This window comes from Passer domesticus, chromosome 2 (assembly GCF_036417665.1).
Source record: "Passer domesticus isolate bPasDom1 chromosome 2, bPasDom1.hap1, whole genome shotgun sequence".
Lineage (NCBI taxonomy): Eukaryota > Metazoa > Chordata > Aves > Passeriformes > Passeridae > Passer > Passer domesticus.
Genome location: NC_087475.1, coordinates 88,350,945 through 88,368,536, shown reverse-complemented (window position 1 = coordinate 88,368,536; position 17,592 = coordinate 88,350,945). Strand labels below are relative to the sequence as shown.

The 17,592-nt window shown below is 39.7% G+C and overlaps 1 protein-coding gene across 3 annotated transcripts in view; it reads right to left on the bottom strand.

Moving 5' to 3' along the window:
* Positions 1 to 17,592, bottom strand: part of TSPAN9 (tetraspanin 9) — a 169,854-nt gene that overhangs the window by 122,215 nt on the left and 30,047 nt on the right. The window contains exon 3 of one of the 3 annotated variants that reach the window (XM_064409903.1): positions 5,860 to 6,008. The exons of the other annotated variants lie outside the window; for them this stretch is intronic. Within the exon in view, the coding sequence (XP_064265973.1) occupies positions 5,860 to 5,944 (85 nt within the window). The 5' untranslated portion in view covers positions 5,945 to 6,008. The remainder of the gene's footprint in view (positions 1 to 5,859; positions 6,009 to 17,592) is intronic. 3 annotated transcript variants of the gene reach the window in all.

Sequence of the window (17,592 nt, the reverse complement as noted above, 5' to 3'; positions counted from 1 at the left end):
ACCTCAAAATAATAATGCATAATGCAAAACTCATGGAAATTTAAATTCTTAATCAGTGGACCATTCATTATATGATGAGAAGCAGTAAAACCATTTTCCTATTTCCCATTCTCCCCGCCAAAACTAACAACAGAGCTAACACCAAATCTACTTTTCCCCAGAGAATAACAACTAAATTAATGATGGGGGGAAAAAGATTAATCCAGATAAGTTCCATGTTATTTAACTTATAATAAAATTGGGAATTTAAAACCACACTACATAAAAAAAAGGCATTTTTCTCAACAGGTTTTGGATGTGTTTAATATAGCAGAATGATAAAAGTTTGCTTTTCACTGTATTCTGAAAATAGGCAATTCTGCTGTGGACTTGTGGTTCTTCCATCCTTAAAAATTCTCACTGAATTCAGAAAGCGCTTGAATTACATTAAAAAATATGGATCTTCAAGCAATAATTTATTTCAAAATTAATCTGAAAACTGCCACTACTCTCCAATTACTGAAAATATCTCTTAATGTTTAGCCAGATCTGAGTTTTTTATTGTTATAAGTGGTAAAAACATGGACATAATCATCCAAGCTTTCTTTAAGCAGAACAAATGAGAGGGGGAAAAAGTGAAGTCGCTCATTTTTCCTTCTTTAGAGCTCACTCTACTATAGGTCACTCTCTTGCAACTGTCAAGCTTTTTGCAGTTCTTTCACTTGTTTTGTCAGAGTTGAAATAAAATTTATCTTTAAAAAATTCAGCACAGTTCCACAAAAGCCTGTAAGTCCACACACCTCACTTATATCACCTGAAGACTATATATTTCACAGTAGGTATTGCTGACCAACAATTTTCTGGAAGGCTGGGAAAACAGAGCATCAGTGTATCAATTTATATCAACACCACTCTGTTCTAGCAGATAAATAGTTTAGGTTTACTTAAAAAAAAAAAAAGAAGAAAATATCAGAGTGCTTCAAATTGGAAATATGATAAATAAAACCAGAGGACTGATGTGAAGCAAAAAAAAAAAAATTGTTAGGATACACCTATCACAACTTAAACTAGGAAGGTGACCTCAAATATTAAATGTCTGACCTCTTATCAAAAATTTTTAGCACAACTGGGACTTGGATTGTCAGTGTCACGCTGACCTGGAAAGAACTGCTAGCAAATAGCAGCAGCTATTTATCTATAATTCCTCTCCTGCTGCACTTTTACCCATTTTCCATTTCACTGTTGATGGTGAGTGAGAAGCAGCTGAAGGGGCAACTGCTTGTGACTTGTCTTGCCAACACTGAATTTGCTCTCAGGGTCGTTATGTAAGGGAGCTATACAAGGGGTTAAGAAATGGTACAATAAAACATCTGTACCATCCATCCTTCCCTACTCTTTCTCTTGTCCAGCTCCATTGCTTCCACTTGGACACCAAACCCAGCCTCATCAAAGTGCCACAGCTATAGGCTACTAATAGGTAACTAATGAGGATTAGAACCTAATGAGCCACAGCACTGCACAGGGAAGAACTGCTGAGTGATGCCTGATGCTTCTCAGTTTGTCACATTTGGGCTTGACATGGGCTATCTCTCAGCATCACTTCTTTGTCTTGTCACTGCCTGTCCAAGCTCTTTGGTTCAGCCGTTCTTAACAGCAGATGTAACTTGGTGGGGAATTTTTTATCTTTTTTTTTTTTCCCGCCCATAATTTACTCATATTTTTCATCTGGTCTGTCACATAAGGAAAGCCATTTCCAAAGCCAAAGTACTTTGCTGGAAAAGCCAACTGTTTGTAAGGGTGAGGACAAGAGAAGTTTCTGTTTCTGTGCCAACAGCCTGTCAAGTTCTTTCCTTCCCTGCAGGCCTCACAAACCCCATGCCTCAGTGGATGGACAAGCTCTCCTACCAGAAGTGGTTTTCCACCTACCTTATCTCCTACCAGTCAACCAGAAGACAGCCTGGATTCCTACAGCACAAACAATGCCCACACACACAGGACCTGGTTTCCAAATAGGACATGGTCAAGCAGACAGTCTTGGGCTCAGCTTGATGCTGTAGGTGCTCACACTCAAATGCCACCCATCAGGTGGTACCACTGTGGTACTATGTGGACACACAAGACCTAGTAATTTTCTACTTCTGAGTATCTTTGTGCCAGAAATAATGATATCCCCATCCCCACTCACAGACCATGATTATAAATAATTATAGCAGGTTTAGCAGTGAGTCAGTTCAGATCCAACTGCTGGCCATGCTCTTAGACAGTCAATACGAAAGGTTAACAGCGACAGAGGCTTCACCAAATTTTAACATTTGTTTGATTTTAACACACTGATCATGTAAAGACTCTTTAAAATAAAGGATGTAAAACCAATACAATTCCTCCACAGAGAGCTACTCCCAGTTGCAGTGTTATGATCTATGACTTGACAGCACTTCATCATCTTGTGCAGGGTTTTTCTTTTCTTTTTTAATACAGTTGCATAGTTTTATCTTTAACAATAGACTTAAGCAAAATTAAGTAATTCATTTTCTTAAATGGTGCTGCATTGTCAGCACCCTATAATTATTTTAGTGTATGAATGCAATAGTTGAGAATAAAAGTCTTAAATTTATGCAATCTTACAGCACCTTTGGCATAAATCATATGCTCTCAGACGTTCTGCATGATAATTTGGCCTGTACAAAGACTGCCAGCTCTTGAAAATGCCTTGTATTATAGACTACCCAGCAGAAGATTTGCTACATTTAATATACTCCTATCAGCCAGCACAATGCCTTTAAATTCAATATAAATTATCAGAATAATAAAATAAGTTCCAATTAAGTCCAAACTGCCAGCCAACCAGAGCAGAAAGATCTTACCTTAAAACAGTTCATGCTTGTAGCTCTTATTACTGTGTCATTCTTGCATATAGTTGCCTACCTGTTACAGGGGAGTGTATAATTACAACACATTCCCCTCCACACAGAGCTGACTAACCTTCAGGCTTGTCTGCTGAGAGCAGAAAACCTAAAGATCCTGAAATTCCCAAGATGGTGTTTGTAAGCAGACCATGGTTTTCCATGCTCGGGGCTTCCATCAGCTACAGGTACCTCACCCTTTCAAAGCAGGAAGTTCCACTCTTAAGAGCTGAGGAATGTGGAAAAGCTTTCATCCAGCTGAGGCACCCAGCTGTGTGCAAAGAGGAAACTCCTCACATGCTCAGGGCACAGATAATGCACAGCTTCCTACACTCAGACAATGCACAGCTTCCAAAACTCAGACAATGCACAGCTTCCTACACTTGTGGCTCCAACCACATTCCTGACACAAGTCACAACCCTGCCACACTGCAGCTAAAACCTGGAGCTACAGAATTCTCTCAAACCAAGGCATTGTTTAACCCTGTTTAAGCCATTTAGTCCTTGCCCTAGCACAGTGCTGTAGAAGGTCCTCACCAGTTTGCTGACTGACTCCCACAGCAGTCCTTAGGAGGACTGAAAAGTTACAAAAAGACAGTAGGTATTCAAGATAATGACCCTGATGAACGTAAACTATGTAGCACTTCTCAGATGTTCTACTGAGTTCTTGAAACTGGATTATTTGGGGCTTTTTGAGAGAAAGTGTCAAAAGAATGCTTCAGAAAAACATAGAAACTTCACCTCCCAAGTGCAACATGGATTGGCAGTGGTCCACACAGAGAATACTGACTAGCTTTTGAAATTTGACTGCTTTAAAGTTCTGAAATTCACACTTAGGGTTAATTTGTAAAACTGTCAATTATCTACAATCTTGTTGCCAAATCTTTTAATATAAAAAAAAGAAAATATATTGAAGTCTTTATTTTTAAGTGCAAAAGTTAAAAAATGTTGGCTTAAACATAGCTCTATTGATAGAGTTCATTAGTGCATCTATTTTGAATCAAAAGAAACTACAAAGAGTGGTTTTGGGGATGAGACAAATGACTAGAAATGAGACTAAATAAATGCGTCCAATTGTCTTGAAGGGGAAGAAAATAAGAAGGAATTTGCATTCAATTTCAAGGTTACAACTAGATTTTATACTCAGTAACAGCTTTGCAATTTTCTTCCTAGTTAAACTGGACTCCTTGTTCTTGATACAATAAATGTAATTTTTGATACTGGCTTTTGAGGTTGAAAACTTTAGAACTAGGGGGCAGAAGGAAGGCTTTTGGGTGAGATTCAATCACTAAACCTTAACAGAACCAATGACTCATGCAGGAAACAAAGGAAGAAACTAGTGTTACAATAATCCTACATTGAGATTAAAACCTAGAAATAAAAATCTCCCTTAACGCATGCAAGGATAAAGTGATACTATGTACCTTTAAAACAAGGTAGGAAAAGAACATTTTAACATATGCTTCTTTACCCAAATGGCACTGATCCATCATCATACCCTCAGTTGGTTATTCTTGGAGATATACTAACACCCAAAATAAAGAAGGCACTAAAGTTTCTGAGAGTGACAGGAAACCCAGCAGAGTAAGAAATTTTAGACAGAGTTATTTACAGATATTTTCCTGTGAGAAAAGAATGGTAAGAATGTAGCTTGAACACTAATAAATCCACTAAAACATCAGTCTGCCTGGTGGAGTCAGCAGATTTGGAGGGGGATTCAGTGGGGCTGGAAATTCAAACTTTAGCTTGTAATCAGAAAAATCCTACTTTAGAAATTTGAACCAGCAGCTAGAAACATGTAATATAATATAGAGCTCTCCTAAAATGGTACCCAGCTAGAGGGACCTTATACTGTGAGAAGCCTGTGACTATTTAGCTAAAAAAAAAAAAAAAAAAAAAAAAAAGAGTCAATGACACTGAAGCTCTTTATTATTCTGCAGGAACCTATTTGTGAGTGAGTGACATGGACAAAATCTACAAATCTGCATTTCCTTCCTTTTCTTTCCCTGGGAAAGGTGCTACAGATCGTGTGTGCAATTCCTCCATTAGGACGCTGACACAGCAGAAGTTTATCTGAAATAAATTTCCAGCTGAAATAATCTATTCTAAAGATACTCTCATGGAAAATAAATTAGATCAACTTAATTTTAAAACATCATTCAAAGTGTTTATTCAGATTGTTTATGAAGCAATTACACAGCATGCTTAGGTAATAGTTTAAATGAAATCAGTTATTAGTTCCTAATGCCTTACTCTCAAGTAGGAAGGCACTTTGCAGTATGGTGTTCTACAGGAGACGCAGCCCATAATCCTGCAAATACCCAAGAAGATCCCTATCTTTGGGGTTTTTCTTAATGTGATTCAAGCATTTTCTGAATTTATTGAGAACGTTTAGGGATGGAAGAAGAGAAGCTCAGTACAACGCAGGAAGCCCAGAACTAACTGCTTTCCTGTTGCTTTAGCATAGCAGAAAAATGCAAGACCTGTTTCATTATTATTCTTCCAAGACACCTCCACATGCTTCAGGAACATCACAATGTAGCCCTGATTTTCTGGAGTACCAGCAGTTTTTCAGAGAACACTGACAAATGCAGCACGCCATACTGCTATGTGGTTCAGACAAGGAGCAGCCCACATGTAAGTCAGTTTAGGCTTCTGTGAGAAAAAAAAAATTTTATTAAACAAGCAAATAAATAATGAAGATGAAGGAAGAGATTTGGGGATTATTAGGGAATATTTATTTGGCAGGAGAAAGCAAAGAGGACTTGATGAGACTTGTAAGAGATAAGTCTATTAAAAACATTGTTAGCAGAATGAACCAATTAAGTCCACATCCCCAAAGCAAGTTGGCAATCAGTTTTCAACACCTGTTTTCAGACCAGGGCTTGCAGAGTTTAAACACTTTGTTTAAAGTGATGTCCCCAGAACCCCTAGGTCAATAAACACAAGGTAGAAATGCACTTTCAGGACTGCTTACTGTGAGCATTAGCCATAGCAGATGCAATTTTCAACCAGCAGCATTCAACACCAGGTGGAGGAGAGCTGGGCATTCTGTCCTGCATGGAGCATATCAAAGCCACGTGGCCAACAAGTCGCAGACTGCTGAAGAGAGCAGGTCCCTCCTGACTAGTAAAAGTAAGAAACAGAAAGGTCCATCCAAGACAGTCATGAATTTATTTACCAAAAAAATCACATTTTCTTTAACTCAAAATGTGCTGAGCATTACTTATGTACTGGGACATAACACCTGCAGCCCCTCAGGGCTTCCTAGAGTCTCATAACGATTTCCAGGTAGGATCTCCTTGACTTACAGGATTTAAAGAATGCATCAAAAGTAGTCATTTGAAGCATTTATTTCAGACTTTTTATTAGCAGGCACTCTCTAGCATAGGACATCCTTCCTGAATAATTAAAACATAGAAAGGTCACACACAATCCTCATCGGCAGAGAAATTCAAGAGCCCTGAGGTGGAGGAAAACTTTTTTAAGCTTTACACCATTGAGTTAAACTGCATCCAGCAAACACTCTCCCTAGGCCACTTGGCAAGATCCCGCTTTCACTCTGAGCTACCAAAGTAAATGAGAATTTTGTGAAGCTGTATTTGCCACTGTCACTGTCTCCCTTTGACAAATTTGCAGATGATACAAAACCAAGAAGATTGGCTGATACATCAGATGGTTATGCCACCATTCACAGGAACCTTGACAGGCTGGAGATATGGGCTCACAGGAACCTTATGAAAAGTGACAAAAGGAAATGCAAAGTCTTGCACCTGAAGAGGAATAACCCCATGCACCAGGATATGCTGGTGGACTAGAAAGTGTCCTAAGCCCATGCATTATACAGAGAACTTGCACTGCAAAAGGAGTTGCATCTACTTTACAAAGGATTTACTGAAACAAGCATGACAGAAAAAAAGAAAAATATCTAGAATTGTCAAAGTGTTGTGCAAATGCCCTTGACATTTTTGGAGGGGGAAGAATAGAAGATGACAAGTCCAGTCAGAAGTACTTTGCTTTAAACTGTCCTAGACTGCACAAAATAAGGTTGTATTTGCACAACAGAATTCAAAATATGCATCCAGTGTAGAAATGAGGCAATACACAATGGCATGATGCTTTCAGTGCTCAGCTGTGCAAATAGAAGCTTTGCATCAGTGAACACAGATGTCCCTCCCATGACTTCATCCTATACATCCAAGGTCACATGGTTTATTTTGGCACATAGATACACACACAAGAACTACATATGAAAAACAATCCAGTTCAGACTTGAAGGCCTATTCTGTTCCCTGGAATAAATTTCTCCTCCCAGTGATCCAGTAAGTTAAATCTACAGGCATTGTAGCCTGAGGAGAGTTAAGATCTCTGTTAAAGAGAACCAGAGGATAGCAAAGAAAACTGTAATTATCATCTATTTTAGGCCATTTTGAGAGCAAGACAGAACCATGCTATGAGTAACTTAGAACTCCAAGCTGACCCCCAAGTCCAAATTAAGATGCACTTCCATGCCCAGCCGGTGTCCATCAGAGACTCTAATCATGGAGAACTGTAATGAAAGAGCAAGGGCAAAGCCAAAGTAAATGCAAAATGGGTATCAGGCAGAAACGAAGATTGTGAGCAGAAAGAAATTCACAAAAGCCATTGATTCACAATGCTCACAAACCTAAAAATCGGCTGAAATATCCACCCCTCCCCCCCCCCCGCCCCCCAACAGATGTATAGATAAAGTATATTAGAATGAGCAGTGGTTTCATACCTGAAATAATTTTTTAGGATAAGCCATCTAATATATGATACAACTGTGACTGTCAGTGAGTGACATGGCACTAAAACTGTCAAAAGGAATAAATGCTCTGACATCCAGAGTTAAATCAAATGCTGATAAGGTTAACTACAGTGCAAAAGCACCTGAAAAGCAAAGCATGAGAACAAAAAGGCTTAACCACTTTATGCCAGCAAATGTGCAAACCTTATCCTTCAATATTTATGCATCTTATGTGTGGCTCTTACTGAGGAACTGACCCTTGCTGCAATCAAAGGTGTAAGTACTGCTTTGGCTGCAGACCATCTAACAATAATATCCATGCAAAGCACACAAATGACATATCCCTTAGCACAGAAGGGGCTGTGCTGCTAATGGGAAACGTGGTATTTGGAGACAATGATGAAATTCTAACAGCTGCAGCAGACTGAAGGGTGGAAGGGGGAAAAAAAGAAAGAAAAGTGACAGAAATGGGGGGGAAATGGGGGGAAACTGAAGGACTGGAGTCTAACAGCTGGGTAAAAATAGCCTGAGAGGTATTTTTGGAGTTCCCACATCCTTTTCATCCCTCTTATATCACACGAGTTACAGCAAAAAAAGTAGTAGCTCATAAATAAACTAATCAGAATTGTTATCATCAACCCTGTGAGGTCATCATTCACCACATCATAAATCTTCCTTATATAAGCACATAAATATGCTGACGATAAGCACTAAGAAAGCACCTTAACTGAAAAATAAATGCAAATATGACCAGAAAGCCAAGCATCCACTACTGTCATAACCTACACAAAGAGGTTTTGCATCTACCTAGTAGTTTAAAATTCTTGAATAAGAGTCATTAAAAGAAGATAAATGAGGGAAAAAAAAATTCTACTCTGTGTAGGAATGATTGGTATCCAAAGGTCAGTGAGCCTACTTATGCACCTCACTGTAGATGGTGGTGATTTTGGAGTGGACTACAGGTCTTAAAGTCCATGTATGTGTGGTGTCAGCAACTGCAGTGCGTGTGTAATTGCTAGGAACTATAAAGACAGCAGCTACTTGCTTGCTAAACAGGTAGCTATGCTAGGTGGCTTGGCAGAAAGGTATGCATGTTTCTCTGGGAGTCAGGCAACTAGTGGAATTGGATTCTGGAGACATCAGGGTGGTTCTGGCCACCTTTCGGAGAGACTCAGATCTGGAAGTCACCTGAAGACCTGCTAGTGGATGGACTCTACATCCAAGGCTAACAACTAGAGGATTCACAATGCAGGGGATGCAGGAGTGGGGGGTTGTCCATGCTTGTCAGGGAGTGACAGGGTCTCTACAAGAAACAGGAGGGGTCTGCAGCCCTAGTACGTTCAGGTCATTGAGAAATCCCAGGCAAATTACAATTTTCTCTTTTTCTGCCTTAGGAAAATGAAAACAAAAAAACAGCTCTCACCTTGACAAGGAGACAATTTAAATGCTCATGTCATCTACAAATTCCAGCATGTTCCTACTATGTCAGCTTGACAACCTATTTAAGTATGAACAGAGGAAATCATCATCTACTGACAGGAGGGTAGGAATGGGTAGAAGATGGAGGAGTTAACTCCATGGCTACTTCCATACAATCAAGTATTCAGTACTAGGTAGCATCAGTGAAGTGACCTCAATTCCTTCGATGCATCAGTACACATACTCAGTGTTGGCAACTTCTGTTTGACTGTACATTCTGAAATTTCAGGTTTTTTTGTTTTGTTTTGTTTTGTTATTTTGGGGTTTTTTTGGTTTTTTGTTTTGTTTTGTTTTGTTTGATGGTTGGGTTTTTTTGGGGGGGTTGGGTTTTTTTAATTCTAGTTTGCACTAGTAAATTTAAGAGGGGTGGGAAGGGAGTGGAGATTCTGATTCTGGCTGTGGAAAATAAGCTTGAAAGAGTGAACTTTAATGGGAAACAAAACAAAGGCAAAATAGCTTTAAAATCAAAAAGCATGAGTGGCAGAGAGAAAGGACAAAGCTTTACCCTTTATTCCCCTATTTCCTATCTCTCTTTCCTTCATTTCATACAAACACCAATCTTTCTTCCACCATATTGCTGGTGTATCTATATTTCTAGCACAGAGGAACAAATAATCTGAGTAAAGAAGATCTATATATTTTTTAAAAAACCTCTTAAGACATTCTTCATATGGTTCAAAAGCAAAAAAATAGACTGGCTTGGGCTTTCTCCTCCATCCCTTATTTTCACATTATACTTTTTACATGGAGCAGACAAAGAAAGTAAAAAAAAGCAAGCTTAGAGGAGGCCATCCTTAAACACATTACTGGTAGTTATTTTGTGATTTTATGTTTACTTTCTATTGAGTTTACTCTTCTCATGCATGCAGATAGTCTAAGAAGAACAGGCTGCAACTAGAGTAGCAGCAGACACATTTGTTCTTTGTTCTGAAGGGAGCAGGATTAGAATAATGCATGCATGCTATTCACCGCCACTCCTTTTTTTTTATTACCTTTAATTACATTTTCAGACTATGCTGCTCTGTCCTATATATATATACTTATGCTACGTGACCAGACACAACATCTCTTTGTGTTGCCCTACATCTTGGGACTTGCACACTCCTGATCAGACAATGGGCTGGTGGGAAAGGGGGCTGATCTTAACTCATGGAAGAAAGAATTCAGTGAGACATGAAGATGCACAGTAGGATTTTTTCCCCGATCTAAGGTTATCAAAACAAGGCTCCAAAGGAGCCACTGTCTCACACAACACAGTTTTTTTCAGTGCTTGCTTGTGTTTTTGTGGGGCAATTTTTGTTTTCATCTTATTAATGTAAATTGTACACCAAAATGCTTTATGTCATTAGTTAGGAGGAGACAAAAGCAGGAGGCACAGGCGGAGGGTACCTCTCAGCTGAGCCTGGAAATGAGAGGGAAACTCTCTGGAATGAACACACACAGATTTCAGCAGGGCAGAGGCAGCAGCTGTTGCACTGACAGTAATTAGATTGAGGACCTGAGGAAGGGAAAGGATAGAGCCATGAAGGAACACGATGCCAAGGGACACATTCATTTCTGAATCAGCAGGTTGTTACACATTTTAAAGGTGGAAGAAATAGAGTAGTTCTCACAGGAATGACAGCATCTTACTTGTAGAGACAAAAACTTGTTCAAAAGCTTTTAAACAAGGAGTGGTGATGATTTACTATGTGAAACAAAAGCACAGAATGTTAATATTACTATCTTTTACTCCTTTTTTCATGCCAACAATCTTTTTGTGCACATAGGCTACAGAAAGTTATAATAGAAAAATACAATCCCTAGTAACTGACTGGATGAGAGGAACTTCATTTTGTCAAGCTGAGTATGTCTCACAAGCAGCATCTCATCCAGCAGATGGAAATACTAAAGCAGTGGCTGACATAACTACCGTACCATTATCACCAAGCAGTTCCAAGAACTAGGAGTTTCCCCAGCCCTGAATATAACCTTTTCTATTAACTGCTGCCTTAGACAGCCAGCACCTCCTGGTAAAATGCTCTTTGAAGACTGCTGACTATTTCTCTCCCTGTTTCTTCACTCCCAGTTCCTGAATTTTCCTGATGTAACAGACACTTCTCAAGACACCCAAGCAAGACTCAGTTGACCACCATCTGGAAGGCAATCAGAAGCTCCCTCTAGCAAATGAATATGAATCAGAATATGAATCCCACTCCTGTTCTGCAGCGGGACAGGAATGCACAGCTGTTACTACATCTCATTTCAGAGAGGCATCAGAAACTTGACATTCATGACCACCCCAAGCACATTCTGAAACTCTGCCCTGCTCAGGTCCTCACTGGCAAGCAGCCAGGCCTTGGTGGTTGGGACCACTGTGCATGAAATGTATCAGATGGCATATTTCCTTTTGTCATTTCTGGGAACTGGATTAAGTATGAGGACTGCCGCGACACTGCATCTTGCTCCCACTGCCCTCCTACCTCAAATGGAGATGGAGAATTAGTCTGTAGTCTTACTGAGATGTAACCAACAGATAAAACACAACCCAGCTGCACTTGTAGCTCTCTGATGCAAGTGACACTGAGTTATGGAATATTTGATGACATTCCACAGCAGGCATACAAATGTAGTGCAGCATGTCCACTATAAAGAAACACCCCTAAACTATAATTCCTTGCTGCCTCATCTTTCAAACCAAGGAAAGTGCTAAACACTTACGTGTTAGTAAAAGTCTTGTGAGAAGCTGCAGTAACCCAGGTTATTAAAAACAAGACTACAAAAAACTCCAGGAAGACAAGAGTAGCAGGGTGAATAGCAAGTAAGTTTTTAATTAGAAGCTACACCTTCAAATGAAGGTTTGTGGTTTCACAGGTCAAGTCAAAAACCATGGCATGTTGGCTGCAGGAGATTTTTGGCTTCTCTATTGCAACAGGGACTTCACAGATACCTACATCAGGTCACTCTGGGCTACTAAAATTTTGTGATCCCACATCTAGGCAGGGAATGGTAATAAACACCTTTCTTTATGACACACTTCAGCTCTACACACCAGCAAAGTTTCTGTTCTTGCTGCATCTATGAATTAAAGCTCAGGTAGTCTACAGGAAAAAGTGAGAAAAGAAAGAAGAAAATGGGGTGTGAAGAGTAAAGAAAGGTTTAGGTGTTTTTTTTTCATTCTTAGCGTTTGACCACCATATTTGCACCAGCCTTTTGGTTTTTATTTGCAATAATGTTTTGGCAGTTCCCTATTCAGCTGTAGTGAGCAAGAAGCTGATGCAGCATCTTTGTTGTGGACAAACATTGGGAAGTTTAGAGCTGATGAAAACAGCAATGTCCACGTACACTGCATGTTGGAGAAAAAGCCACACACCATGGAAATGATCCCTTTGGTCAGAGGCAGGATTTACATAAGGAAGAGAAACACTACAGTTTCAATCAAAAGCTCAACAGTTTACCCAGGTGAATGCTGGAGACTATTTTAACGAAAGACTTTTTCCATTTCTGCAGCTACCCCTTAAGTTATTTCATCTCAGCTGAGCCTGAGTTCAGTTCTGGTTACAATACAAAAGAAAATTCATTTATTATATGTATCTTGAAGACCTTAGTGTGAACAATTTAATTCTTTTTTTGTTTTGCTTTTTTTTTTATTATGAAAGTCTCACAAAGGTGTAAGGATATGTCCTGAAGCTCTGCATTTTGACAGGATTGGAATGCTGTACTGTAGCTGACACCCATCAGAGCAACTGACTGTACCAAGCCACACCACATCACACAGTCTGAACTGCAGTCTCTGTTAGTGTCTCAAGGATCTCCACTTAGAGCTGCATTCTGCAGCACAAATCCAGTCTCACACGTACCAACAGTTTCCAAGCCACAGCCTTTGCCTGCAATGCCCTTCAACAATGCTTACAGAAAGAAATCCAAGAAGCTAACAGCAAGGTTAGAGCTCTAATGAGCACTAGTGACTGCATGGGCAGAGCATGCTGACCACAAAGCACTACTTAGGCAAGTACTGCCATCAGTAGGCCAATGAAGACTTGGGGTCATTTGTCTACACCTCGGTTTTGCCTATGCAGACATGCTGTCTGCCTCAATCCCACACTTAAATTAGCACAGATTGGAAATTCATACTGTATCATCACATCAGCAAAATTCAGCTTGGCACTGTGAATCTTTCCACTTAAAGAACTGATTTGAACTACAGCTCCAACAGGAAACTTACTGATATACCTCTAGAAACAAAAAGGCTTACAGTATAATAAATAAGCTGCAATACTGAGCTCCTGTATGGTTATTACTGCATATCCACAGTGCACTTACAACATTATGCTTTTTTTTCCCCCAACTCTTACAGTTGCAATTTGTTTTCCATGATACTGAATGGCTCCTATTCCCGAGCTTTCTTTTTGCAAAGCAGCTCCTGAAATGTAATTCACTTGGTTGACACAGTTACACTGAAGTAGCTTACTGCCATTCAACAAATTACTTGTTTGACAGTCTCCACAAGCCTCCTGTTTTTCATGTTTACCTTTGGAAATACCAAGTTGTTCTACCACAAAGAAATTCCTTTTCTCACAATCTCATCTCTCCTGAGAAGTTCCAACTTTGAACTTTCTCCCAGGCTTCTTTATATAGACGATCCATTAACATCCCCCACCTTCCTTCATCATCTACATAACCTTGAGTGTTGCCTATCTACTTTAAAGTTACTTTTTCTACCCTGTGAACTTTAAAAAAGTGAACTTTGAACATTCAAGAAAGCAAATGCTGAAGAATGCCAAGACTGCAATCTAATTGTGAAGAAAATCCAAGGAAACTACTATCAGTGACAGGTAATATCTGTAACAAAATCTGAGTCATCCACTGAAAATCTTGCTAACACTCAGCCTTTCCTTTTCTCTACTGAGACATAGCAGTATTAAGAAGCTTAGTCAATGGCTTTCAATTTGATACTAAAAGAGCTGACGTTCAGTCAGTGCAGAGCCACTCTAAATAAAACCACTGGCAAAATAAACCAGCACTCAGTAAGACAGCTAGCCATTAGCAGGGCCAGTGAGCAACAATTGAACCTTTCCAGCAGAAGGGAGGACTTTTCATGTCCCTGTTAAACGGGTTAAACATGTCCCCAGGCATTCTGCTTTTCCCACGTGTCTTGTGGAATTTAGAAGCATCAGCTGCAGCTTACTGGTCTACCTTCAAATCCACCTGGTTTTTCATGGGGAAACTTCATTTGTTTTATATCAACAACACTAATTGCCATTAATACTGTATAGGCAGAAGTGAAGCAGCAACTACCTGCTGGCTACTTAAATTAATTTTTCCTGCGGTCTCTTCTTCCCACAAACTGGTCCTGGTTCTTGTGTTTGCCCTCAAAACCAACCGAGCTTGTATTCTTGTGACTCAGAGGTGCTTTTATCTGCTGAGCACTTCCTTCGCTCTTCTGTTACACCTAAAAGCCTGAAAGCTTTCACAGCCTTCCTACCCTAGACAAGCTACTAGAGCACTAACTTTTGCCAAATAAACCCTTTTCTTGCATACTGCATTATGATGCAATTAGAAAAGGTCCTGATAGATCAACAGGTAGGAAATAAAAGGACACAAATCAATTTATGGGTTTGCTCCAGGAAATGTCAAGGCATCAATCAAATACGAGTAGTAAAGGCAGGCATCTTCTTATCATTTGGGCAGCTCACAAAACACAATGGCTGCAGGTTTAACATTTCTCATGCCTGTGTTACTGCTGGCCCTGGGGAGCACATTAGCCACAGTCACTAAATGCAGGGCTTCAAAATAGGGAACACATCCATCTTAAATCTCTAATAAAGGAAAACAAATAACAGAATTTTTCTTAAGCTGCTATCTCCAGCTTTTCATCCTGAAACTCAAGACTTCCACAAAGCTGTTGCAGTTTCCCTTGAAGTTTACCTTCTCTCTATAATTGCTCTCAAGCTTTTAGGGCTTGCCTAGCTGGGTACAAGAATTCCCAATGAGCTACCTATCTGATCTGAAGCACAAGATTTCTGGACTCTCTCCTTCTGATTTTGGGGTGGTAACGCGTTTAAATCTGTACAAATCAGGGTGCCACAGTTCTGCATATGTACACAGTTTAAGAAAAAGATTCCCAGCAGTCGGGGAGAGAAAAGAGGAGGGACAAAGCAAGGTATCCACTCAAAGTGAATAATGGAGAGATCATTGGAAAGCAGAGGGGAAAGTGTCTACACTGAATTAACTATTCCTCTGCATGCTTTTTACTCTTGATAATTGGGCACAAAAAAAAATTCGTAAAATCCCACTTAGACAATCAGTCTCTTTCTCATCGAAAGTCAAAATCATCCTGCTGCCAAGAACACGCCTTTTTGCTAAGACACAAATTTAGTTTTCAATAAATTTATCTGTGAATAGAGAGTAACTATTTGGAATTTGAGGAATTTCTATACTGTCAGTCTTCAAGACTGCACTGAAATACCATAATTTCTCCTCAAGACTCAGCTCATGCAGACCTGCAGTGGCAGAGGTTCAGATATGTTTTTTCAAGTGTTTCAGAATCAAGACATTATCGTTTCAAAGCCCTCTCTGTGAGCTCAGACTTCGACAGAAAATAACCCCCAGTGATCTCACCACAGAAACAAAAAGAAATACTAATTTTAAGTTGTTCCATAACATCAGGGAGGGATGACTTATGCTTTAAAAAATAGCTAGCAGAGAGTATTAAAAAACATTTTTATCTTCCATATGTTTTATGTGAGAAAATCTATTCTCTAGATGATAAGTAATATAAAGTGAGTCTGAACTGTTATCCAGACAAAACCTATTTCCTGACCAATCCTTCCAACCTATATCTCACATACATGCATCCTCATAGGATGTGCAGGGAACACACTGATGAGACTGTATGTCCCAGGGCATCAGAATGACTGTGGCTGGAAGCTGCACTGGATTTCTTAATGAGCTGAAATCAGACTGTTAACAAATTATGGCTGAAGCTGGGGATGCTCTATTATGTTCTGACTGCCAGTACACACTTTCTCACAGTAGGGACTATAAAAAATGTGGGAACTGGGTGGAAATTTCTTCTATTAGCTCCAGTACCTCTGTTCTGTACCTGCCTCCAAATATGCTATGAAGCTTCAAACTATTGGAATTATAGATACCACCAATTACTGCTACTTGTCTTGACCCAGTAAAAAGCCAGATGGAGGTTTAAGCAAGAAACAAACAAAAGATAAGAGCAGCTGAGAGTGAGATTATTCCCATCAATGTGCAATTTAGGTGAAGCCTATGAGTTCCTGGCAAACTGCCCATGAGAATGCTGCTTAAGCCAAATTGAATACCTCTGACCTATGCATGTTTACAGAAAGGCAGCAGCCCTAGAGCACTGCAGGGATAAATTAATGGGACTAAAAAATTAAACAAGAGAAGAAAAAGCCAGGGCCAGACTTAAAATTTTACAAATACTGTGAGTTCTCCTAGCTATGGCTGAGTTATCCATGATCCTGAAGACAGTTTGAATACTTAAGTATTTACTGATTGTTGAGTCAATCATTCATTCAGCCAAATTTCTGACTAAAATAAATTTTTAAATGGTAGAAATTAAGCTGTTTTGATTTCTTTATGATAGCCTCAGACATACAGACTAATATGAGATTACATCATTTTGATTAAATGCCCATCAATCCGGCATGTCCCACAACTTAATTTTTAAGTAAGAGGTCAATTTTACGGAAGGGGGGGGGGGGAATCTACACAAAACAGTGCCTGTTGTATTTTAAAGCCAACTGTACTTATAAAAACCTAACTTTTTCTTTTGTGCCCTTTTTTTTCTTTTTTTTCTCTCATTTATTTTCCCTTCCTATCCAATGGCCACACTACTGAGAAGCTCAGAGAATCCATAGTCTGCACGCAAAGACCGAAAGTAGAAAAACTCTGGACAGCTTGTGAGAGACTCTGTTTAGATCTCAGCACAGTTTAGTTTCAATAGCTTCTACATGAACTCTGGAGGGCGTTAATCCAATCTTTGATGTGTTAGATTTTTCAGGATTTTAGCAAGGCTTTGGATACTGTCCTTCACAGCATCCTCCTGGACAAGTTGTCCCAGCTGCGACCTCAGCAGGTTCAGACTGTGCTGGCTGAAGAACTGGCTGAAGGACAGGGCTCCAAGGGGTGTAGTGAATCAGGGGGGCTACATCTGGCTGGTGAATGGCCACCAGTGGTGTTTTGCAGGGCTCGATTCTAGGGACAGTTCTGTGCAATGTGTTCATTAGTGATCCGGATGCAGGAGCTGAAAGCACCATCAGCAAGTTTGCTGTTGATGCTAAACCAGGAGGTGCTGTTGATTCTCTGGAGGGACAAGAGGCCTTGAAGAGTAATCTGCACAGAGCATTTGCAATCATCCCTGGCATGAAATTTAACAAGTGCCAGATCCTGCACCTGGGATGGAGTAAGAGCAGGCACAAGTACAAACTGTGACAGGAATGTCTGAGT